At 40.8% G+C, this 24,334-nt stretch overlaps 5 protein-coding genes across 12 annotated transcripts in view; 1 reads left to right on the top strand and 4 right to left on the bottom strand.

Moving 5' to 3' along the window:
• The window catches only part of LOC120796499 (arginyl-tRNA--protein transferase 1), a 51,197-nt gene extending 46,875 nt beyond the window's left edge, over window positions 1-4,322 (bottom strand). For all 6 annotated transcript variants that reach the window (XM_040139409.1, XM_040139412.1, XM_040139411.1 and 3 more), the window contains exons 1-3: window positions 4,121-4,322; window positions 387-450; window positions 160-222 (exon numbers count right to left, since the gene is read on the bottom strand). In XM_040139409.1, the coding sequence (XP_039995343.1) occupies window positions 160-222; window positions 387-450; window positions 4,121-4,220 (227 nt within the window). In that variant the 5' untranslated portion in view covers window positions 4,221-4,322. The remainder of the gene's footprint in view (window positions 1-159; window positions 223-386; window positions 451-4,120) is intronic.
• Window positions 4,323-4,669: 347 nt separating this feature from the next.
• Window positions 4,670-12,201, bottom strand: LOC120796856 (delta-1-pyrroline-5-carboxylate synthase-like). 2 transcript variants are annotated; one of them, XM_040139985.1, is made up of 17 exons: window positions 12,098-12,201; window positions 11,211-11,328; window positions 10,945-11,096; window positions 10,619-10,768; window positions 10,415-10,519; window positions 10,165-10,323; window positions 9,666-9,756; window positions 8,918-9,042; window positions 8,677-8,821; window positions 8,513-8,586; window positions 7,894-7,993; window positions 6,825-7,045; window positions 6,550-6,687; window positions 6,247-6,442; window positions 5,923-6,044; window positions 5,408-5,690; window positions 4,670-5,297 (listed from the first exon to the last, which is right to left on the bottom strand). In XM_040139985.1, exons 2-17 carry the CDS (start codon window positions 11,305-11,307, stop codon window positions 5,116-5,118), a joined length of 2,340 nt encoding a protein of 779 aa, XP_039995919.1. In that variant the 5' UTR covers window positions 11,308-11,328; window positions 12,098-12,201; the 3' UTR covers window positions 4,670-5,115. The 2 variants fall into 2 exon arrangements, with proteins under 2 accessions (XP_039995919.1, XP_039995918.1); XM_040139984.1 differs by lacking the exon at window positions 12,098-12,201 and adding an exon at window positions 11,899-12,079.
• Window positions 12,202-12,824: 623 nt separating this feature from the next.
• On the top strand, window positions 12,825-15,659 carry LOC120796791 (tripartite motif-containing protein 14-like). Its single transcript, XM_040139860.1, has 6 exons — window positions 12,825-13,469; window positions 13,600-13,695; window positions 13,797-14,030; window positions 14,153-14,175; window positions 14,265-14,398; window positions 14,483-15,659. Exons 1-6 carry the CDS (start codon window positions 12,873-12,875, stop codon window positions 15,049-15,051), a joined length of 1,653 nt encoding a protein of 550 aa, XP_039995794.1. The 5' UTR covers window positions 12,825-12,872; the 3' UTR covers window positions 15,052-15,659.
• Window positions 15,140-22,217, bottom strand: LOC120796790 (hyaluronan-binding protein 2-like). Of its 2 annotated transcripts, XM_040139858.1 has the most exons (14): window positions 20,339-22,217; window positions 19,977-20,079; window positions 19,695-19,787; window positions 19,471-19,581; window positions 19,226-19,342; window positions 19,012-19,122; window positions 18,740-18,911; window positions 18,559-18,656; window positions 18,093-18,471; window positions 17,830-17,972; window positions 17,395-17,529; window positions 17,017-17,162; window positions 16,820-16,879; window positions 15,140-15,589 (listed from the first exon to the last, which is right to left on the bottom strand). In XM_040139858.1, exons 1-14 carry the CDS (start codon window positions 20,396-20,398, stop codon window positions 15,431-15,433), a joined length of 1,887 nt encoding a protein of 628 aa, XP_039995792.1. In that variant the 5' UTR covers window positions 20,399-22,217; the 3' UTR covers window positions 15,140-15,430. The 2 variants fall into 2 exon arrangements, with proteins under 2 accessions (XP_039995792.1, XP_039995793.1); XM_040139859.1 differs by lacking the exon at window positions 15,140-15,589 and having other exon boundaries at window positions 15,655-16,879; window positions 20,339-22,215.
• On the bottom strand, window positions 22,190-24,035 carry LOC120796716 (probable E3 ubiquitin-protein ligase TRIML1). The gene is made up of 6 exons (XM_040139753.1): window positions 24,024-24,035; window positions 23,765-23,860; window positions 23,360-23,593; window positions 23,155-23,201; window positions 22,917-23,059; window positions 22,190-22,817 (listed from the first exon to the last, which is right to left on the bottom strand). The coding sequence occupies exons 1-6, from the start codon at window positions 24,033-24,035 to the stop codon at window positions 22,219-22,221; spliced, it is 1,131 nt and encodes a 376-aa protein (XP_039995687.1). The 3' UTR covers window positions 22,190-22,218.
• Window positions 24,036-24,334: the final 299 nt, after the last annotated feature.

Below are 24,334 nucleotides of genomic sequence, written 5' to 3'. Positions count from 1 at the left end.
CAGCTTTGGTGGGTTAGAACAACATATAGCTCTGCAGTCAAACAAGTATTTAATATCCAATCCATCTATCAGAGTACCCGAAGCCATTTCATGTGTTCTATGTTTTTTTTCTGAAGCACGAATCACAGCAGGAAGTTCTGATGGGTAAAATATCATTACCTGATGGTATACTGTGGACAGCACGTCTTGTTCATTATTGGCTTATAGACATATTTCCCACTTCTGAAAAGGAAAACATGGACAGCCTTTATTGTAAAATGCATTATCAATGATTGGAAATATCCAAAATTATGTTTATTGAATGACTGAACTACGTATGCAAAAATTCAAAACAGTCCATATGTAAGTATGCAAGGACTGGGTGAAGCCAAGACACAGCTACTCGCCTCCTCCATCCTCGATCTATGAGGTCTTGGTAGTCTTGAACTGTCATGGTGTGAGACCACATCCCTGTAGAAAACAAAAGTAAAATCACTGCTTTAAAACATTTAATTGATTTCTTATGATTTTATACTTTGCCATATCCACTGAAAACCAGAGAACAAAGTTTGTTGCACTTTTACATGATCTTATGTTGCTAGTGAAAGTCTCTCACTTGCACTTAACAGTCAGACACTCACAATGAACTAGTAGACCCCAAAATATTGCTTCATTGTAAGCTCTGATGTACTTTAAATTCCACATTAGGGACAAAAAAGGCTTGAGCTTATAATCAATCTATGCAGTTGTAATTGACAACAAATACTTTTGTTACAACCATCCATGAGAGCATACTGTTTAATTGAAAGGAAATTGTATTGGAAACTGGCAGTAATGGGTTCTGATACAGCCAGACTCTTTTCAAATCCAATGAAAATAAGGCTGAATGTATATAATTAAGGTATAGTTTGTCAACAAGCTGCTGGAGAGTCTGGTGGAAAGTCACTCCATCAATCTATTTTTGTCTTAAATCAAAGTGTCACCCAAAGTGCATTCCCACAGTGCTTTAAGGCCCCCAAGGAAACAAATTTATTATTTGTAGCTTGGATCCTACTTCCCAGAACTGAGGTCTGAGCTCCTCATTTCAACTCTTGACCTTTTCTTCTGCAACCATATACACAGTTTGCACGTGCACACACAACAAAAACTAAGTCTCTATGGCAAGACCACTATCAGTTTACATCTAAAACAACCAAGGGAACAGACTGTATACCAGTTCACACAACACACACTAAGTTTGCAACTGAGTATAATGTTCCAAGTCCCAGGAGAATTGTGCTTAGTCAGAGTCCACTGAGACAAAAGACATTACAACACTGAAGCAGTAAATGACACAAGCTAGTTCTAAGGCCTACAGATACAGCAGCAAGACTACAGGTTTTCTTTAATGACAACAGAAAAACTCTGTGAGAGGTGGGTATTATCGTTACCGGACCACCAATAAAGGGCCTTTTAACAATGTGTATTGATAACTGCAAATAAAGCACCTGTTCTACATATCTTATAGATCAGATATAGTCATCACCATAAACAGCATATCAAATCATCAGAGTATGTCAAAATCTTTGGTCTGTCATACACTGTGTATATCCAAATCATCCTCAGTAGTGCAGCTACACAGATTGCCACATAAATAACATTAACAGTATTTGCATTCTGCATAAGCTGAGTTCTTCAATAGAATATAAAAGAAAAATCAAATAAACTGAATAAAAATCACACCAGACCAAAGGCTTCATAAAACCTTCCTCGTGACATGTTGCGAATAGCAGAAAAAAATATATATGGGTGATTGTGATTTATTAAAAATATAAACTGTCAACTTATAGAACAGAGCATCCTAAAAACTTTCAAGAGCATCTAAATTTGGGGAACAACAGGTCAGGCCCGATTAAATGGCACAAAAGCCCAATACCTGTTAGCTAAAAAGCCTGACAACTAGTTAGGCAGAAAGTCAGAAGTTTAAAAAGGTAATAGTTCTAGAGTACCAATTAATCAAGCCATGTGAACTCGACGAGAGTGCAACAGCTGCCGTTATCATGGCTCTATTGAAGCATGACAGACACAGTAACACAGAGGAGGGCAGATGTTGTGCTCTGTAGTGTGGAGTCGCATTTGCTTTGCATGTGACACCACTGTTGATTACATTACTGCACCAGTCACACATAGGAAAACATTATCTTACTGAGCACCTGCTTGGAAAAGCCTTAAATACAACAAAAACCACTGATTATAGATCGATGGAGTGATTATCAGATAAACAGACTGTTTCACACGTCTTCCAAGGAAAATACAAGCATTTCGGTGAGAATATAACTTGGCAAATTATAGTGGAAGAAAACCGTTAGATTCCCGCAGCTTGATTGTCTCCACCTGCGAGAGTTAAACAGAGAGTACAGCCTTCTTCTTCCCCATGCCCACATGATGTAACATATCCAGATTACTACTCTTATCTTACAATAGACAACAGCTCTTCTTGTCTGAGGGCTCTGAGCCCAATCGCTCATTGACTTCATCATGAACTGCCTCAAGCCTAATTATAGTCAACCTGTCTCGCCCCCGCTCACGTCAACCAAATCACACTATTCTGTCCCGCACAGAAAATCCCTTCCCATCTTCGTACACAGCTTTTTTTTTATAGCTCTGTATCAAAGTCCAACTTGTAAGATCCAAATTGTCTTTAAATCACAACCTCTAGGCAGAACACGCAGTACAACTCTTTCACTTTCAGTACCCTTTAATCTCTGCTAAATAGTGTGCAAGATTTTGCAGGCTATTGAAATTCTACCTTAAATTAACCTGATACACCAAGCAAAAGTAAGGAAAGCTTAGTATACTAACAAGCTTCCCTTACTTTTCATTAAGTATGCAATTATACAGCAGGCAGTGGGTGGAAGGGCTTCTTTACGGATCACAGCTACACAAGACAAATTCCTCATAAATGTAGTCTTAGCGCTTTCACTGTTTCCCACCGACTGCCAAATGATAAACAGACCTTTTTAGATTCAAAGTTATGTGGTTGTGCAAGTTTTGGCATTAACTTCCTGACAATCAGATGCGTAAACAAACCATTTTTCTCGTCTCCACTTTATTTATGATTAGGCATTTGAAGTGGTATGCTATACTGTTATTCCCAAATGTTATTCCCACGGAGGGGTGACCTTATATGAAAATTAGACAGTGTGAGAATTAGTAAAGAGTATTAACAGAAATGTACTTTTATTGAACACTTTCTCCATTGGCTGTTTTTGTATCCTTGTTCATTTACATTGTCACTTTAAACAAACCATTTCAGAGTTCACTTGGAAGAACGCCTAGGCCAGCCCTCACAACTGGATCAGGGAAAAAAAGGATTGGAAATTTTCGCATCTGCTTAAACTGAACCAAGAGCAGAAACCCACCAGCAAACCAATCAAATTAATTACAAAATATGGGTCAAAAACGTACTCTAGTTAGTGCGCCATTCATTTCTATCCACGCCAAAAATACTTCTGTAACTGTTAAATTCACGGTAGTGCATCCAGCCTTTTAGCAACTCTTTTCACCTGATACTAAAGGCCTCTATTCCGGTGTCACAGCACGGGCAGGCCAAATGGGAAAGAGAGCAAGAGAGCAACAGCCTTGTTTTCCTGTTCTGCACTGCTTATACAAGTTAGCTAGCTTGATGCTAATAGAGATGTTAACAAGTCTACTGCCAATCTGTTAATGTTAAAGCGTTAGTCTTGAATAAAAAATTGTTACCAAACTGAATAGCATTTCAACAACACCAGCCCAATACTGCTTAATTATCTTCGCTAATTATTAATTAATTTATTCTACGACAGTCATGTTTTGTTTCCCCTTGTGAAACAGTTGGGCTAAATGATGCTAATGGCTAAAAACTTAGCTAGTTCAACAACCTGAACGCCATCCATGCAGCGTTAGGTTAACACTAACAAATGTGTGCATTCACTGTGCACGATGCGTCAGGTCTAGCTTAGTCAAATTTAGACTTTAGGATTACTGTGCCAACATTAATCTAGCAAGCCCTCTTTCAAAACCGGTCACTTGTCCAGCAAGGAGACGGAGCTAGGTCGTTAGCATCCTCCAGTTCTGCTATTCCATCTAGCTGTGTTTCTTCGCTGCTTCATTAGACACTTACCATGAGAAAAGTTCCCTTTTTCATTTTTACAGTAACCACAGCGGTAACCGTCATCCCCGCCGAAATATTCTACTATAGTGTAAGACTTGTTTCCTGCCATGTTTAATATCGAGACAGATGACAGCTGGCTTTGCCCGGTTGCCGGGCAAGTATTGTTGGATGTCACTCCCCGCCCACACCCATTACGTCACCAGTGCTGCGTTGAAGGCTAGTGGGAGATTTGAACGTTCTTAAGAGTCAGCCTTCTCATATCTGGATTGCTTTGTGTTGTAGATATGTTGGTTAATTAGAATATAAAGGAGATGGACCACATTATTGTTCATGTATGTCTGAAATGAGCGATTTTAGGTTCCCTTTGAAAAAAAGAGTAATCTGTTAAGCAACTTAATGTTAAAATTACTTTGTTTAAAAACTCAAGTTAGCTTGATGAAATTATGTAATAACTAGAATCAGGCTATACACATACACATACACATTTGTAAACCAGTGACATTATGATGCAGATATTTCAATACCACCTTTGTGACAGACTACACGTAAAATCATGAGTAAAGAACTGTACAGCATATTTATTAAATCTGTGCAAAAAGGACAGAAAAATGAAACTGAACCAAGATCCTGCATAAACAACAATTACAGTAAATTACAAAAAGACCAAGGGAGATTTTGTACATCGGAAAATAAGTTAGAAAAAAAATCACAGCTGGGCCAATGATTTATTTTTCTGCCGCTATAAAAAATTACCAGGAGACTGGGGGGAAAAAAAGAAGAAAAGAAAAAAAAGCAGATTCCGAGTTTTATGCACAGATTCACAAATCCAGGAACTTGGTTGTCTGATAAAAATGGCCTAATATAGTTTTGCACCAATTTAGTGGATTAATACAGGTGATGAAAAAGAGGCTAAAATTAAGTGCTACTAGCAGAGACACACCTTTAAATAAACTGGGTAGACATCAGTTATCTTGAATCCTGGTGATGGCTCTTTAGTTGGGCACCTAACTACAGCTCCCCTGGGGCACAGGGATGTTCTCATGAAGGTATTTCATACTGCCTTGGTCGGAGAAGTCAGCCACAGTGTGCCCTTCCCCTCGAAGGACCCATTTAGTGGTCAGAAGCCCCTCCAAACCCACTGGACCTCTGGCATGTATCCGTGCAGTACTGATGCCAACTTCAGCTCCTGCAAAAGAAGTACTGTAAAATCAATTCTTCTGCCCGATTTTCAAGACAGTGGTAGGTTTTTTCTCAGACTGAATTAAGAAGTAGAACCATGCCTGATACTGTACATACCTAGGCCAAAGCGGTAACCATCAGCAAAGCGAGAGCTTGAGTTCCAGAATACACAGGCACTGTCAACCTGCTGCAGAAACTGTTCAGCTGTTTCTTCATTTTCTGTAACAATGACATCAGTGTGGGAGCTGCCGTATTTGTGGATGTGGTCCATAGCATCCTGCATACTGTCTACCACCTCAATGCAGCACTCCAGGTCCCCATACTCTGTCCTCAGAGACTTCACTTCGGATGGACTGAAAGTTAAATAGGATGCGAACTGGGGGCCTGCATGGATCTTCACCTGAGATAAAGTAATGTCACAATTATTTCTAAACAGAATAATGAAATAACCAACCAATCACAAATGACTAATTACTACTTTATTGATCTGAATTAAGTGCTAAACCCTTTCTCAAGAAGGCTTGTTTCAGTTTCTGGGGCTCAAACCTTCATCAGAATGTAAAAAAACATTTTACCAATTACTGTAATTCTATGTGTAATATTTGTGCCCAGAATTATGGAGTGTTTCTTACATGTTCTGTTCTCAGCATATCAATGATCTGGTCAAATATAGGAGTTCGCAGCAAATCTCTATGAATAAGCAGGGTCTCCATGGCATTGCAGGCTGCAGGGTAGTCACACTTGGAGTCTCGGACTAGAATGAAACATAAGTTAGTATGTTTATTCAGCAGTTCTGGGTTACCCCAACAAGTTAATAATAAAAAGTTAATTAATGAACTCTTAGAACTGCTAAGTGTACTTCTACAACATCTAACACTGTGACCAAACCATAGAAAAAATAGAAAAAACATCAGAATTTTCTCCAACATTCACAGCTACACACAGGAAACACATACCAACATCAATAGCTTTGTCTATGCTGGCATCGTTGTCTATGTAGACGTGACAGATGCCCTCGCTGTGTCCCAGTACAGGAATACCCTTAGCTGCCCTTTGAATTTCCCGGACCAGCTGGGACGAGCCCCTTGGAATGATCAGGTCAATCATCTTGTCTAGTCTGCACAGATCCTCAACTTCTTCACGTGTGCTCACCTACACGTCAAGGTAAATTTGAACATATTACAGAATATCTGAGTTAATGTTGTGATCATGTAAAAAACTATCACTGTGTTTAGATAATGTAATGCCTTCAGTTTTACCAGTTGAATGGCATCTGCCACTCCATGAATGGAAAGTGCCTCCTGGGTTAGCTGATGCAGAATTTTATTAGTGTTGGCAGCTTCTTTACCCCCCTTCAGTAGCAAAGCATTTCCACTGGCAATAGCCAGAGCTGACACCTAAGACACAATATTAAATATGTGAAAATGTGAGTTTAAGTTTTGATGACAAAGTCAAAAAAAAAAAAAAAAAAAAACTCCCAAAATGGCAGCTAATGGTGATTATGTATACAGGTGGAGTGTTGGTCTTGACTGACCTGCGGGAGACAATCAGGACGTGACTCAAAAATGACCAGCAGGACACCAATGGGGACAGTGATTTGTTCCAGCTCCAGGTTGTTGGCCACCCTGGTCCTCCTCAGCACACGACCCACGCTATCGCTGGAGGACACAGCGAGCTGACGGAGGCCAATAGCGAGGCTGTTTAGCTTAGCAGTTGACAGACTCAGGCGGTTAATCAGGGCCTGGGAGAAACGACCTATAAGGAAAAAGAACAAACAAATAAACTAGAGACCATCTTGCAATGGGATAACACGAGCCACGATGTCTGTTATCATGTTGACGATCCGACCCATGAGTAGTCATTACTACATTTTTGACAGGCATCACAGCTGGTGTGATCCCATCACAAGATGGTCTGTAGTTTTAGGTAAAACTATGGTCTGTAGTTTTACCTAATGTCGCCCTTCCTCAGACCACACCCATCTTCGAACTTGGCCTTCATTCTGATTGCAGTTACACACGTGTAAAGTTTCATGACTGTATCTTGTACAGACGGACAGGCGTTCGGGAGCGGACAGGACTGAGACACAAACACATGCCAAAATACTCACAACTGCCTCTGTGGTAATTCCTGCTAAAGTAGGTGTCTCCAGGGCCACATTTAGCCATGAAGACTCACATGGTGAAAACAATACCAGCCCTGCCTGAGTATTGTATTGTCAGTGTTTACAGCTCGTAACCACTGACAATGCAATAAACTATAGATCCATGTAGAGAAAGTCTTTTTGCTTTCAGCAAACAGAGTCATTGAAATGCAGGAGTAAGAACTTTACTTACCCACTTGAAGAGCATACTCCCTATACTCTGTGCTATGCAGCTCTACAACACACAGCACAGAATGAATCCTGCCAAACTTATAAACTTACAATTACTATGCATTCGTTAGTCGCTTACTGGCAACATTGCTGATGGACACCAGAGCTATGATAAATTCCAACCAATGCTGGCAACCAGATGATCCCAGCCTCCTCCTTTTACCAGTTTTCCTAAATGGAAGTGCTACAGATAAGTGATAACTACTTTCTCTTGTCTGTGACTCTGTACCTGACACTGCTGCTAACTCCATGTCTCTCTTGTTGGCACTGAGAATATCATCTTTCTTTTCTGTAAGCAGCTCAGCAAGACAGCAGATGATCTCTCCTCTCTGGAAAAGCGCAAACACACACCCACGCAGGCACGCACACACACACACACACACACACACACACACACAAACCAATGTTTTTAACACACACCAGAATTAGTGTAATTAAAGCTACTAACAGTAGACTGTAAAACTTGATGAATTTGGCAACCCCTTGCATCTTGTGAAAATGATTTTAGTATTTTTAATATTGATAGGTTTTTAATTTATTTTGTTTGCAGAGATGTTTTCTCCATTTTGTAATCTTGTCATTTAAATGAATTTAGGAATGATAAAATGCGGTCAATATACTGTATTCAGGACATTTAAACTAAAGATCCCCTTACTGGAAATGTGTTGGATTAAACCTTAATATATCAGTGCTACATAAACTGCAATAAATGCTATTTGACTATGGCTCTGCTGCAATCAAGCCTAAAAAATAATTTGGACCCCATGAGAAAATTGTCTTGATATACTATAGTAGTTTAAGACTTTACATCAGTTAGCCAGACCACAGTGGGGGAACAAGAAAGGCACCTGTTCAGGGAGCAGGGAGGCCAGAACCCTGCCTGCGTGCCGGGCCATCTCTGTCTGCTGCTCCACAGTTGGACCTAGTGGTGTCATTAATAAATGTATGAAACATAAAAACAGAAACACCACAATTAGATAAAGTATTCTTTCAAGATGGTTCTACCCATTACCTGCAGGTTTCACTTCTGAGAAGAAGGTGCCAACTTTCTTCCCTTCAACAATGTCTGTGATGACGTGGCCTGTGACTTTAGGATGTGTGCCGTTGGCAATGACAACAGATGTCCCACCCTGTAGTGCCCAAAGGGCTGCTTTCACCTGATTCAGACAAAATCACTGAGTATAACTTTTTAATCATTGAACAAACTCAGTCCTGTTTACACTTGGAGATCAAATATTTTCTGTAATGCTGACCTTGGCTTCCATACCACCAATGCCGACTCTGGACTTCGTGCCGTACGTGATTGACTGCTGGTCTCCAGGATAGAATGTATCAATAAGCTTGGCATCATCTGTTCCCGGGGGACTGTCATATAAGCCTGTTGGATAGATTTTTTTTCCCGTTTTTAATCCCTCACAGAGCAGAAGTAGTCATACTGATATTGATGTCTTTCATCAAGAAAAAATCTGACCAAGAAGCCAGCCAGTATACACAGTAGAACAATTTCTATTTACATATGACTCATCGACATAAGCTAATCAACAAAAGCAAAGCAGATATGGTTCATTAAAAAGGTAAAAAAGAGAAACAGACGCATTTGTAAACTAGTCCTGAAATTTGTTTAACTTGTGTCAATTATATACTGTAAGTGTTTATTTATTTTGTAAAATTACTACACATTTGGTGGTTACTATTTCAAAAACATGGATATTTGTAGTTTTTTTTTCCTGTTTAACATATTTGTATATTTTGGAGAGTTGGGGGGTGGATGGTTGACAAGTCAAAATTAGCATTTTAAAAATATCTCTTTGGTCTTTGGGTAGCCCGACATAATAATTTACCAATAACATAATTTGTCATAATTTATGACAAGAAAATTACATATTTAGTCCTCAGTAGCAGTCCTTTTGAAAACATTTAATTACTCATAAAGTGAACTAATATGAATGCTTACATGCAAATTAAAGTAAATCATATCAAATTAGTGGTAAATATCTGTACCTTCAACATCAGACAGGGCAATAAGGAGGTCTGCTTTCATTTCAACAGCCAGCCGTGCAGCTAAGCTGTCATTATCTTTGATACTTATTACCTGAAATACAAACAGAAATTTCATTAAGCCAAAAACAAAATCACTTTATCTCACATTATACTGTAGAATAACAGCTTATTGGTTGCTACCATGCAAAAAAAGCCTCCTAGTTCCATTCAGTTGCAAAACAAACAGCATATGTTCACCTCTTTCTAAAAGGAGATAACACAAGCAGGTCTGAGCATGATGTAAAGGCAAAAAAAAAAAAAAAAAAAATAGAATTAGCAAAGAACACTTAAGGCAGCCATAAAAATTCAACCATATGACCAAGAAGTAAAATGTTAATTAGTGTGGAAATGTAAGTGAAAAAAAACACCTGTCCTTCATTTAATCATGCTTTAAGCAATCCACCATCAAAATTGTGGACCACATTTAGCATTCCCAGCATGCCCTTCACACAGTACCCACGTTTACCCCCTGTAGGTCACTGTTGGGAACAGGGGGTGGAACAACAGCATCATTGGTGTTGATGATAGGAACTATGTTCATCCGCAGCAGTTCATGGAGTGTGCTGTTCAGATTGCGACGCTTCTGCTCATCATGAAAATCCAGGTTGGTGACCAGAATCTACAGAAGTGGACAGAAATGTAAAGAACTAAGTGATATTTAAGTCATTTGCTGTCAGCATTTTATTCTGTGATAAAAGTCAAGTACATACTTGTGCAGTGCAGATGCTGTACTGGGTGAACATAGCTTCATACAACGCCATCAGACCGCTCTGTCCAGCAGCTGCACATGCCCTGGCCTCCAAAACTGGAATTGACTGAAAAACCGAGAGATTTCACAAAAGTTCAACTACATGGTTATGAATAAAATTCAACATGTGTTTATCTGATATTTTGTGTTTAAGAATATTATTCACCATGTCTTTGAGTTGGTTCTGTCCAGAATGCAAGGCTTGTCTGACACTTTGAGACAGCAGGATCTCATGTCTCAGTCTTTGCTTCCCAAAGGCCACAGCACCACTGGTGACAATCATCATCTCCCTGCCCTGATTCTGCAGCACGGCCACCTGATAGAGAACACAAGGACAATAACATTCAAGTGGCTCTTTAATGAACAAGATCAGTCCTCAGACCAGGGATTTCCCCTTTACAATGTGTGGTGTTCCAACACATGTTCACACTTACACAACCATCATCAACAAAAGTTCTTCTCTTGTCTGTGTCAATATTAATTCGGCTTTACCTGCTCTACTATTGAGGCCAGTCGCCCCAGTGCCAGGCCACACTCATCTCCACGTGTCACCACAGCACTCCCTAGCTTCACTACAATGCGTTTGGCCTGCTTTAACTCACTGCGGTGGGCAAAAGACTTCCCATGGGGACGTGGGAGTGAGACTGCAGAGAATAACACAGTAACATTTCATTACACATCAGAATGCACCATAATAGTATACAAAGAGATGGTGAGAATAGTGTACACGTCAGGTAGGAAGTTGGCGGGTTACTTACATTTAGCTTGGGAAAACGCTCTGATGGAGACTGGACAGCCATTTGACTGCCAGTGTCTGGATGGCAGGCGAGAGCACAAGGCCAGCCTGGCAAACATGGCACTGACGCTTGAGGAAAGCTGTGATGAACACAAACCAGCGCCAGATCACTCCAACAGTGCAATAACCTCATCCGAGATAAGCAGCCTTAGGATATGATAGACAGAGTGTATGGATGGCTATCTACACCAAGGCTTAAAATGTATGAAAAAGAAATATCATAATAAAGTCAATGGACATTATTATTCATTTGAGCATTATTTTAGTCTCACTGGAAAGCTCTGCATTATGGGTCATGATGTTCAGCATTGTTCATCAGCACTGTGTTGATACTCGAACTTGACAGACTAACACAGTGAAGATGCTGTTTGCACTAGTTCTCTTTGAAATATTTGCTAGCTAAAAAAAATCCAGGGGCTAGGCGCTATTCACACCAACAACCTCTGGCATACGTGAAGCCACTGAAGTAAGCAAGTTAGTTAATAGGGCTAACAGACTGTAGCTACGTGTAGAGTTTCACTGCTGTCAATAGTCCCTGGGGCTAGCTAACGTTAGCTAGCATTAGCCATAACGAGCTACCTCACTGCCTAGTTTAGCTGTTATTTCTAACTAAATGGACGGAAGAAAGTTTGCACAAAAGGACAACTTACCCGACAATGTGAAAATATACGAAAAACTGCCAAAACTACACTTGCGAGTGCACTGCAGGGGACACGTAGCCAGCCGGACAGGCACTATTTTGCTGCCACATCCACAGCCCACGTTGGTCGGGAAGCGCAGTAATTCCTATTCACCAACGACGTGTACGTAGGATGTCTGCATACTTTAATGTAGAAAGATTTTACTTACGTAGAAATAGTAGTTTTGATGGACGGACACTGACGTAGCAATGGGAAGTAAGCATAGGGATCAGAGTAAAGGCATGTTCACTCTCATGGATGGGATGAGTGTTTTATTCTGAAAATATTGGTTCATTTACACCTGAAATAAAAGTGCGCTCAAAAACAGACCGCTTTAAAAAATGGATTTATCCGAATGAATCAAATAAAATGCAATGTCAGATATGTGTTTATGAAAAATTAGAATATGTTAATAGAAAATTGTAAACCTGGCGGCTATGTATAACAATATAACTGCTTTAATAAACGCTGGATATTACTGTGGTTACATGTTGTAAATTCAAAGTATTTTTCTGACAAAATATATCTTCCACTTATGAACTTCATCAAGCTGACATCCGTTTGCTAATGAAGACCTTGAGATGCAGTTGAAAGCTCCTGAAAAAATGAGTAAATTGTCCTTGAGTTAAGATTATTATGTCAAACCACTGTTCAAGGAATGAATTCTCACACTAAAATGCATTCCTTTGTTTTATTTTTAAACGAAACTATTTTTAGGACCAATATCTGGTAATTTATTTCACTTCATCCAGTCTGTCGGAAATGTGCCATTCAATTTTGTGGTTTGAAAAGGCTACTGGAACCTGTCAACTCATCTTTAGTAATTTGACACTGAGGCACATGAGTGGCGTGTGCACGCCAAAAGAGTCCTGTGAAACATTCATGAGCAGGAAGGCTAGGAGCACAGAGCACACTGAGCTGCAATAACAGGTGCAAGCAAAGCTATGGATACTGTTGAAGAAAGTTTGAAGTGTCCCGTCTGCCAGGATTTCTTCACAGATCCGGTAACGCTCCCCTGTGGACATGACTTCTGCCTCACCTGTATCCACGCTGTCTGGGAAACAGATGGGTGTAGAGAAGGTCCTTTTTTCTGTCCAGAGTGCCAGATATTCCTCTCCTCTGACCTCACTCTGGAGATAAATGGCAGTCTTCAGACCAAAGTAAAGGACTTCACCACGAACAGGCCACCAGCAGCACAGCTCCAGACATCAACTCCAAGCAGGGCAACCACATCATCTTCAACTATCCACTGTGACCACTGCATAGAGAGCCCATCGGTGGCCATAAGGACCTGTCTGACCTGTGATGCCTCCCTATGCCCGGCTCATGCCCTGCTGCACGAGCAGAGGTCTGCTCTGAGAGAGCACACAGTTGTGGAGGTGACAGGAGATCCGCTGTCTCTGAAGTGCAAGGAGCACCGTGATGAGCTCAAGCTCTTCTGTATGGAGGAAAGGGTCCCTGTGTGCTGCTTGTGTGTCCTGGTTGGCATGCACAAGAACCACAAAGCATCTCAACTCCATGAAGCCTGCGCACACTTCAAGGTGAATATTAGTATTGTTTTGCCACTGGCTAGTGGGTTTTATTGTCTCCTTTTTAAAATGTCATGGTTATTTCCTTATTTCTTAGTCAGGGTATTCATTATCTATAGGCCTGATGTATTTCTGTCTTTAGGGCATGTTAGAGACCACTATGAACCAACTGCTGAAGAGGCGAAGTGAAGCAGAACTTGCAATCAAGGACTTGGAGTCACTGTATACACAAACAGTGGTGCGATCAATATGGAAGACCCCTTTTGAATCACCAATATTTTTATTCCCTGAATACCCTCTTGTATGTATTTAAACAATGTATAATTTTTCACTTCCTAGAAGTCTGCTGCAGATTTCAGAGAGAGAATCTCAGACAAGTACAGCAGAATCCGTGTCGTCCTGGATGGTGATGAGCGTCTGATGATGCAGATTATAGATGCAGAGGAGACATACATGACCGAGTGGCTAGAAGCCCAGAGGGGCATCATGGAGGCCCAGATCAAAGAGATAGATAACCTCAGAGCCTCCAGAAAATCACTCCTCCAGGACACAAATGATCAGCGATTCCTACAGGTAGGTACCCAATAATAGGAAAGTGTGTTATTGTGATCATTTTAAAGTATAGCCAAATGCAGCTAAAATATTTTCTGTGATGCAATATGTACAGCTGCACATGACCTGTTTATTTTCGACAGCAAATCACAGCACAGAATCTTTGGTGAGTATATCATTGCTCTTTTTTTCCATCTTAACTGCATTCTTTTGGTATGATTTTCGGATTCTAATGGTTTTCAGTTGTTATCATAGTGACCCTTTGGATTTAGCACCTATCCAGGAAGTAGACAGGGATCTGTGTGACCCTGAGAAGCTGAGAACAGTAGAGAAGCTGGTGGATGACCTCTCGGTGGCTCTGTCCCAACACTTTCCAAGAATGTGGTCATGTTAGTAAAGAATCAAATATTTACCAATCTAAAATCAACCTCCATGATCTCTAGTTGTTTCTTTAATTTAATTTTTTTTTGCAGATTTAAGCTCTCCTGCTCTGGACTCCCAGACAGCCCATCCAAAACTGGAATTATCCCAGGACAGGAAGCAAGTGTACTGGAGAACACAGCCTGTGAGTGAGGCTCTAAGCCCCCAACCATATGACTCCCAGTACAGTGTCCTGGCTCAGGAGAGTTTTACTAGTGGCCAGCACTACTGGGAGGTGATGGTCCAGGAGAAATCCTACTGGCTGATAGGTGTGACCACTTGGCCAGTCGATAAAGAAGATGGACCAAGTCAGAGTTCCTCCAGCCTGGGCGTGAACAAATCATCCTGGTGCATCTACCATGGAGATGGGCAGTACCTGGCATGTCACGATACCCAGGAGAAGCAACTGTCAGTGGGAAAGAGAGTCAGAAAGCTGGGCATACTGGCCGATCTCCAGAAGGGGGAGCTGTCATTCTACGATGCTGATGCTATGACCCTGCTTCACTCTTTCTGTGTGCAGTGTACAGAGCCTCTCTACCCCATGCTTAACCCATGTATTGATGTGAATGGACTGAACAAGCAGCCTCTTACCTTGTTTTCGATTAAGCAACCCTGGGAGTAGCATGTAAACACAGATGGATGTAAAGAGTGAACTTGGAGGACAACCTTAAATGATTCAGTGATCAAACTCTACATTCTCTTCACAAATATTTTTCCATGGTTATTTCAATTTTTGTTTTCATTAAATTACATGGCGGAGATGTCAAACATGCTGTAAAAGATGTTTGTGTCAAAAACTAAGCTGTTAGAAAGCTAAGTAAGAAAATTATAGCTGAGGAGAGAAGTTTTTAACTTCTAGTTTTTTAGTCTTGCCTACAGTCATATATTCAATCCTACATATAGCTTTCCAGTGTCTGCAGTTGTCATGTAACAGTAAATATTTCATCAAGTTGTATCAGGTGCGTCCTCAAACAGCACTTTTGTTCTGCGGTCAAGGCTGGCTACTCGTTCAGCAGCTTAGCAGCTCTCATGTTCAACCTTATGTAGTTCTGGAAGTAAATGACCTGTGTGTAAACTACTGGCTTTTTCTTTGTCTTCAGCTTACCGGACCATGGACGACATACATTCTCACATGTCAATGGCCCTGCAGATTTGATGCCCTGCAGCAAACAAAATACCCAGTGAGGCCAAATAACATGAACAGTGACACTGTATTTCTATAGGGCACAGGGGCTTTAAATCTATTTTTTATTAGTATTCTTACAGTAGGTTTTTTTCTCTATGTACATAAATACCTACTTTCTGAAGAGAGTGCAATCTAAAATTCGATATCAAACCATCTGCTCCTTTTCTATATCTCTATTTTCTTTGACTCGGTTTATTTTGTGGCTCATCAACAAAACCTTGCATGATGAAATGAAAATGAAATGTAAGCTTAATTCATTTTGAGCAGAAATGTTGTGCACTTGTTTATTAAAAGACATATTCTTAAAAACCAGGATGAAACAGGCGGCACATACCTATGTAAATAAAATCTACATTTTACACCCATTTGTGGTTTTAAGTACATTCCAGCACTATGACTCTTATCTTGATCAGGGGTGTAACCAGCTTTAGGCCCGGTGAGTACATACGCTAAAGACATAAAGGCAGAGAGCAGCATGAAGAGACACTCAAGATTGAAGTAACCAGCAAGATGAAACATTTATCAGTGTGCTGTAAATATCCTGTCACTACTTTAGAGCACTGATGCATCTGACCCCATTTCTACAAGGAATGATAAATTAAGAGACCAATGATTAATAGGAGGATGAGGGACCACCTGATCATGATAAATATGAAAATATGACAATTTTCCCCTCAAGGGGCTCACAGCAGTCACATTTTACATTTATTGCGTCTTTTCCTTTTCTACATGCACATCACTTTTAATATAAGGTTTTTGATTGAATTGGGCCAGAATGAAAGTAAAGTTTCAGGGGAAAAATAAGGAAATGTGACATTTAGATGAACAGTAGATTTAAGATTTCAGGCTTTTCTGTTCTAAACGATATGTAACAGATAGAAACCCATTAAACTGAAATGACAATGCAAATTTACTCAACGACGAGTTTGATAAAGTGCTTTGTCAGATTTTTTTTTTTTTTTTGGAAAGGTTGATTTAGGTAGCATTAAAATTTACCATGATGTAGACCACAAAAGCAAAATAGCAGGTTCAACTGCTCAAAATCCAAAAGCTAAACCCTTCTCTTGGCCTTTGGCTACACTGGCTGGCATGCTGCTTATGGAGATGCTGCTTCAGTTTTTGACTTGATCCAGTTCAGGAAGTGAGTGACCCGAGTGTAGACCCCAGGCTTGTTCTTCCTCCCACATTGGTCTCCCCAACTCACCAGGCCATAAATGACGTTGATATTGTTCTCCTTACAAGTCAGTGGCCCTCCAGAGTCACCCTGAAACAAGAGAACAGGTGACCGGATAGAAAAGGCACTACAGCAGACAACTACTTTAAGAACTCACCTCAGATAAGTTAGTCAATCACATATTTTGAATGATGGCATGCACTTATCTAGCGAAACTCCCTACTAACCTGGCAGGAATCAACCCCTCCCTGCAGGTGGCCAGCACAGAACATGGTATTATCCAGGACCGGGCCATAAATAACGGGTTCAGAGCATTTCTGCTGGTTAATCAGCAGTACATTGGCCTCCAGCAGGTGGTTGGAACCATAAATAGCTGCAGAAAAAAATGATATAACCAAATATAACACCAAATGCAAAGTTGTATCTAATTTCAGTGGTGACATGCAAAATAAAAATTAAAGGCTTAAAGGGTTCTTTAAACTAAGATTAAATAAATAAATAAAATAAAAACATTTCAACCCTGAAGAGCCTCTAAAACAAACCAGAAGATCTAAAGGAAAATGAGACCTTATATTTTGCAGCTGGATATGCAAAAGTGGCCTTACATTCCTCAGTGGCACCCCACCCAGAAATAGTACACTCCATCCCATCAGGCAGTTGGGCATCAGGCAGACAGGCTGTCTTCACAAACTGGGACTCATTGGCACAAACTCCATCGGTACCATTCAGCCTCAGCAAGGCTTCAGAAATGAAGTTCAGATAAAAGTCACGATAAAATCAAAAATGAAATGTTTAAGTACTTAATACTTGTACTTTTACACCCCAATCTCATTACTAGTACTATTTTCTATTTTTAGAATTTACTTCATGGACTGCCAATACTGTGGTTTTAAGCTATCATATAAATACATATGGGATTAACTGGTGACTCTCTCACATCCCATCTCTATTTGACTAAAAAAAGAATCAAGATACAGACATAAAGTACTCTCTGCCTGCTCTTTCTAAATTCTTATATATAACAGAGAGGCATGGATCACCTATGTCATTGTATACAGCGTTAGGAGTCTCCCTGTAGTTCTCATGTACAATAGCCGCTTCAACGTTTATGGTTTGCTCTGTGTCTTGTACCGTATCCAGTGACAGACCTCCCATAACCACCTGCATGTCCTTTCTTCGTTCACTGTTCAAACATAAACAATACATAATTCAATAAAGATTATATCCACATGTAAACTATTCCAGAATCAGCCAATATTTTGTGTTTTTTTTTCAGATTTGTAGTCATCATGATTGTGCTTACATGCAGTGTCCGGCTGTCAGTACCCAGCAACTAGCAATGAGAACTCCTCCACAAATGTGTGTGAATGGCCGGTTGGTGTTCTTTGGTCTCACTTGCAAGGACACCTGCCAGGGTAGAGCCCCGGGAGCGACCTTCAGACCCCCAAAAATTCGGGTAATTTGCTTTTTTGGCTGAGGCTTGCCACAGGTGGAGAACAGTTGTGGTACAGTGGTACTGGGGATGAGAGAACCATCAGTGGGTGCAGGAGAAGTTTGAGGAGCTTCGCTGGGCTTTTGATTCGTTGGGGGTTTTGCAGTCGTTGGCTTGAGGTATGCTGTAGGTTGAGGCTTGACAAAACTTGGATCAGGGACTGGGGGGGTAATTCCAGTTGGCGCCACATCTGAAAACATACACACAAGCGGATAACACAATTGTTTTTGTTGACCATTCTTATAATCAGAGAGCTGTCTGATGCTTTAAAGCAGACCTGTTGGCTTAGGACACTCTGTCACATCACAGTGGTCCCACAGCAACTTGCGGCCTCTTCTGAAGAAACACCAGGGCATTGTGTCTCCATCTGGGTTTCTGTGTCAATGAAAATGTGTGAGTGAACATCCTCTTGTTGCTGTTGTCTGCAGTTTGAATACACTTAGTTATTTTCGCTTGACCTGCAAAAGTTATGAGGGCCAAGTCCATCTTTGTCTTCGAAGGAGTTGAAGGGATCAACTCCTTTCTCCAGGATGAAGTGTGAGTTCCAGTAGAGGCATTCGTCACCGTCATCTGTCTCACTCACATGACCGCGATATGACTCTCCATCATCCACATAACAGTCATTCGGGCCTAAGGCATATACCAAACTCAGTCAGCACATGCGTTATAATGATATTATCATGTCTTAAACTGGAAAATGGAAAACAATAATGTAGGGTGTAGTATTTACCAACATGGCAGAAACGTCCTCTGTACCCTGGAGGGCACTGGCAGTCAAAGTCTTCACCATCCTTGATGCATTTTCCACCATTCCTACATGGATTAGGCTCACACAGTTTAACTTTGGAGAAAAACAGTACACAGTGTAAGCTTGCTTCAAAGAACTATGGAAAATAGTGGAAAAGAGGTATTCAGTCTTGTTTGGATGAAGAAATACTCCTTACAATTTCTGCAGTCAGGGGGCTGGAAAGGCTCCTTGCATTTGCACTCATAATACGGGGGATGTGAAGTCAGCACACATTCACCCCGTCCGCATATGCCTCTCTTACAAATTTTTTTAACTGAGACAATAGCACAATAAAGAAATTTGTTTTAGTATTAATTCCTTTTTGTTTATTTTCCATTGTGCATTGTGTATGACCAGTCTGCAGTCCGACAACAGGTCAAAGAAAAGGGAATGTTTTCAAACCTTTCTCGCATCTATCTCCTTTGAAAGGTCTGGGACAGTCACATTTGAATTTTCTCTTGCCTTTTGGCTCACACACTCCATTGTTTAAGCAAGGGTTTGGGACGCATTGGCCTGAGAAATGAAAAAAGTTAAGCAAGAAACAATGCAATATAGCCTGCTCATGCAACATTACACAGATTGGTATAAATATTTTACACAGAATACCTGAGAGTTAACTCTCTTACCTAAGTGCTCTTGAAGATCAATAAGCCATTCTAAATTGTTATCATCATCGTCGTCGTCGTCATCAGTTCCGTCTAAGATCTCAAAGAAGAAGTCTAGAACAGTATTTTTCCATTAGATATGAGGCTTTCTCTTTCCCTATAAAACTTGCACTAATTTTATGTTTAGTAGGGCAAAAGTCACTGTTTACATTGAAGCACTGTGAGGATTTCAGGACAATAAATATCAAATATTGTTCTAAATATAATGTGTTATAAAATGAATAAAAAGAAACTTAAACTTACCTTCAATTATGTCCTTAAATCTTCCCCTCTTTTTCTCATGTCTGCCCTGCTGTACATTCTGAGATACCTCATGATGCCCATATTTGTACTTTTTACGTCTCAGCTGAATAAAAAAAAACAAAACAAAAAAACACATCCTTGATGACAGCACCACATAAGAATCATAATAAAAAAATAATGTGAAGTTGCTCAGTAGAATGTGAATGAATTATTTAATCTTTTAAAACAGAAACATGGACAGGCTCTACTGCAGTTTATTCACAGCAAAATCCATTATCAGACATTACAACATTGTAAATAAGAGCCAATAGATTTGCTTATTGCTAAACAATTGCTGTATAATACATATAGGGAATACATACTTCAGCAGGTATGACCAGCACCGCTAAGAAGAGGCAAAAGAAGAGAAGCTTTAGGTTCATGATGGCAGTGGAGCAGAGGACATCCAGGAGAGTAAAATGAGAGTGCGCTGTCTCGCAGATCACTCACACTTTTCTGAACATTTGTGTAAGTACACTAACCTTTGATTTACTGGGGTTTTCTGGCATCCATTCTTGTTGCCGAGTCAGTTTTATTGATTTTTGCTGGCTCTCAGATAGTTTTTTTTCTGATAATAAATGTTATTATAAAGGGCAAAACACTGTTCATAAACACTCTTAATGAACAAATAAATGGTGCAAAATCCATGTCAGTCTCTGCCACTTTTGAAACATTTGTCATACTGAAATTAATTCATATGAATTTTGATCAAATAGGCTAAGAGTGCATGAAGACGCAACACCAAGGCTCAGAGAGCATATTTGCAAAGAGCCCGTTATTTGTTTGAATGCAGACTTTGGACCCACATACACTAGGCATATTTGTATAATAAATTACCGTGTGCTTTTTTAGATCTATTCATATATTTACAAAATCAGTAAAGGGTACTGAGAGCATGATTATATTCTCGATGAAATTTACTATAAGAACGCTTGTATATCAGTATTGGTATTTTATCACTCCCAAGTAAAACCGAAACCTTTCTTTAAACAATATTTTGCTATACAAATAGAATGTGTAATATCAATATGCATAAAACACTTCATGGTCTTTTTCTTAGTTTAGTGATCTCAGAGTTGAAGCACACTGCTTCTAATATTTCTGTTCATTTATCTGAAAGTGTAATACACATATTGGAATAACTGTATAGTATTCTCCTTTAACGTGATTCTATATAAGGAACTACTGGACATTTTTATCACATTGTGCCTCCGTGTCACCTGAAATTAATTCTTCCAAAAAGGAGCAATTAGCAAAAGGTACCACTTTCTAATATGGCACCCTTTCTAAGGGAATGTTAGATTCTATCTAATGGATTTATTAAATATTTGCAGTGCTTTACAATTATGTTTATCCTTCTCCAACGCAACCCTTTGTTTGTCTTTTAGCAAACTCCTGGACCGTTAGACCACTTACCTTTGTGGGAAAGGTTTGCAGAGCATCTGGACAAAATCCCATCTACTAACAACCTATTAACACTTTCAGGTGGCAGAGTGGATTATCAGAAAAGAGAGAAACCCATGAGCATCTGATGATAGATTTCAAGCATTCCTAAATGCATTATTGCCACAGAGAAGGGCTAAACACCAGAAACCTGGCAAAACGTTGTTCCTATCACGCTTTTGACTTCGAACTGTTCCATAAAACATTAGTAAAAGATTTGAAGCCAAGGCAATGTTGGTCCGTCACTCTGTTCGCAACTTTGGTCCAGACTGAAATATCTGTACGTTTTTCCACTTATTTTGTGAGACACTGCAATATCTATTAGATGGATTGCCATGACATTTTTTTTTTTTTTTTTTTCACAGACTCGGTCAGGATGTATCCTACTGTTTGGTGGCCACCTGTTTCTTTCCTCTAGCATCACCACCAGGTCAAAGTTTTCCCCTATCTCGTGAAGTGTCTGAACGTCAAACCTCTTTCCCCCACCAGCCTCAGCAGGGCTTCGGGATTATTGCTAGCTGGCGAATGTTAATGTGCTAAGAGGCTAAACTACTGTGGGTGACCGTGGTAAGAGTTACACCTGCTACACTTCACAGTGTTAGCATTGTCGCTCTCGGCATGTCAGCATCTTGACGCCGGCATTTAGCCCGTCAGTGTGGCTGTAAACTCTTCGTCCTGTCTAGTTATTTATAATACAACCTACAGTGTACACCTGTACTACCGGCGCCTTAGTAGAAAGCAGTGTTTTAGAGGGTAACTGCTAAAAGCTCTTCCGTGGAGCTACTCGTCGGAGATCAGCGGCAGGAGATGGAGCGTTACAGATTACAATAGGCTTTGCATTGGTGCCGTTGTGGTCGTGACCGGGACACATGGCCAGGTGGAGGCAGTCTGAGAAGGTCCCCGCACAGAACGAGTACAGCGGGGTCATTTTGTCCGCCTCAAGAAATGTCACCACGCCCGCAGGGAAACTACACAGCACACCAATCCGACGGAAGCGTTTTGTGAAAGGCAGCTGATGGGGCACCCCTCCATGCCAGGCTGTGTACTCCCCATCAAAGAACTCCACGCACCAGGACTCGTCCCCCCGGCCCAGCCAGCAGTCCTCGGTGGTGCCCTTGCGAGGAATGGTGGGGTAGGTGACGCCCAGCTCCCAGTAGGTCTTCCCAGTCACATCAATCTCCCAGTAATGGCGACCAGAGCTGAAGCCTTGCGAGCTGATGACATTGAGGGTGGTGTCAAAGCGTCCAGGGAGGTCCTGAAGTCGCTGCCACGTGTCTGTGTAGGTGGCACTGTCACCTTGGTGGGAGATGATCAGCTTTGGGTGGGCCGTCTCTGGGTCCAGACACACCTCGCTGGAATCTGGAGACACATATTTCACATTTTTACATAGAAAAAGGCAACATATTAAAGAGGTCCAGTAGTGGCTATAGGCACTATAGAAATAACATGTGAACTGACAGCTCTTGATGAGTGTCTGGATTAAAGGGGTCTGCGAGCAGATAAGCAGAAGCATGTTGTTGGCGAGGCTGAGGATCTGTTCAGCTTTGGCGTCGTCCAGGCTCACACTGCTCGGGTCCGTCCTCTTTAGCAGATCCATCACTCTGGAGGAGGCAGACCACAGTAAGAAACATCAGCTGTCGCTCCACCGCTTCTTACCAAGGCTTTCTCTTTTATTAATTATGATTTGATTCCGTACCTGTGCACTGTCTCTATGTCTTGCCGCTCAGGGTTTGCGAAGAAAGACTGAGGAAAAGCAGAAAAATCAAGATAGAATTTACTTTGAAAGCAAAATGTTTCGTATCACATAGCACTTTTAGTTCCCATCCACAAACGAGAAGGTAAATATGAAAATCCAAATCATATTTGATCCAGTGGGCTTTCCCACTGTCAAGTTTAATCACCTTTGCATCAGGCTCTGTGTTGGTCTGGTCTAGTGCTACAGTGAGTCTGGCCAGGTCCTGCTCTATCTCCTGGATTAGAGAACAGTTCCTCTCCATTAGCCCATCCAGAGCAGAGGCCGCAGCCCTTTCCTCCATCTCCAGGTGGGACAGGGTAATCCTCAGGTCCTCGTCTAGGACAGCCTGGATCTCCTGATATTTCCTTATGATGCTCTCCCTTATCACTGAGGACTTTTTCTGAGTCAGGCATGAGAATTTACGAGTTTATTATACTGCTTGATCACAGATGTAATTTGTAGTGTCAGTTTTTTTGTTGCCTGCTAACAAATTTTCAAATGTAATGTCTCAATAAAGACAAAAAAAAATCATATCGTGGTGAAATTTCATCACTGACTATTCTGAACTTACGGTGATTTCTGATTGCCGTGCTGCCAGTTTCTTCAGTCTGTATTTCACTGCTTCTCTTTGCCTCTTTAGACACTCCTGATGCTTTTCTAAGGTCTCCTGTGGAAAGGGTGGCACACATATTCAGCACAGCTCCAGTCAATACCAGCAAGGGGGACCTAGCCAAATTCTTTGGGGTGAGGTGCAGATGCAAAGGCAGTTTATTGTGAGACTTGATGTAGTTAGCAACAAAGCAGAGATTGGCTGACAGGCGTGTGTTCACTGTAACAACCATCTTGTCTTCAGTCTCTCTTTCTGACTGTTTATTAAAAGGCATACTATATTTACTTCATTTTGAGACTGTATTTCCAAATGGTAAAGTTTCCTGTAACAGCACTGAAGGCTTTTCTGTGTTGCTGCAACCCAATCAAGCTGAAAACTGTTCCCATCGATCTCCTCATTCTCATTACATGACTGGCACAGTGCAGTGCTGTGACCCTAGAGGTGGGCATCTGTGCTCCATCTTCCAAGCATTAGTGTGTGTCAGAACTGCCTTCTCCAGGAAAAATTAGGTACAAATTTATCACACAGGCC

The sequence above is a fragment of the Xiphias gladius genome, chromosome 11 (assembly GCF_016859285.1).
Source record: "Xiphias gladius isolate SHS-SW01 ecotype Sanya breed wild chromosome 11, ASM1685928v1, whole genome shotgun sequence".
Taxonomy (NCBI): Eukaryota; Metazoa; Chordata; class Actinopteri; order Istiophoriformes; family Xiphiidae; genus Xiphias; species Xiphias gladius.
This window is presented reverse-complemented; position numbering and strand designations above follow the sequence as displayed.

Excerpts from the sequence above, each read along its gene's own strand:
- LOC120796856 (XM_040139985.1), bottom strand. The coding sequence starts at position 11,307 with ATGTTTGCCAGGCTGGCCTTGTGCTCTCGCCTGCCATCCAGACACTGG. Across the intron at positions 11,097-11,210 it reads AGCGTTTTCCCAAGCTAAAT|TCTCACTCCCACGTCCCCAT; the intron begins GTAAGTAACCCG and ends TATTCTCTGCAG. Across the intron at positions 6,443-6,549 it reads TGGCAGATGCCATTCAACTG|GTGAGCACACGTGAAGAAGT; the intron begins GTAAAACTGAAG and ends CTTGACGTGTAG.
- LOC120796716 (XM_040139753.1), bottom strand. Across the intron at positions 23,060-23,154 it reads GACATAGAGACAGTGCACAG|AGTGATGGATCTGCTAAAGA; the intron begins GTACGGAATCAA and ends TGCCTCCTCCAG. Across the intron at positions 22,818-22,916 it reads CCAGACACTCATCAAGAGCT|ATTCCAGCGAGGTGTGTCTG; the intron begins GTCAGTTCACAT and ends ATGTGTCTCCAG.
- LOC120796790 (XM_040139858.1), bottom strand. The coding sequence starts at position 20,398 with ATGAACCTAAAGCTTCTCTTCTTTTGCCTCTTCTTAGCGGTGCTGGTC. Across the intron at positions 18,912-19,011 it reads AGGACGTTTCTGCCATGTTG|GCCCGAATGACTGTTATGTG; the intron begins GTAAATACTACA and ends TATATGCCTTAG. Across the intron at positions 17,163-17,394 it reads GTGGGGTGCCACTGAGGAAT|CTATTTATGGTTCCAACCAC; the intron begins GTAAGGCCACTT and ends TTTTTTCTGCAG.
- LOC120796791 (XM_040139860.1), top strand. The coding sequence starts at position 12,873 with ATGGATACTGTTGAAGAAAGTTTGAAGTGTCCCGTCTGCCAGGATTTC. Across the intron at positions 14,031-14,152 it reads ATGATCAGCGATTCCTACAG|CAAATCACAGCACAGAATCT; the intron begins GTAGGTACCCAA and ends TATTTTCGACAG. Across the intron at positions 14,176-14,264 it reads ATCACAGCACAGAATCTTTG|TGACCCTTTGGATTTAGCAC; the intron begins GTGAGTATATCA and ends TTGTTATCATAG.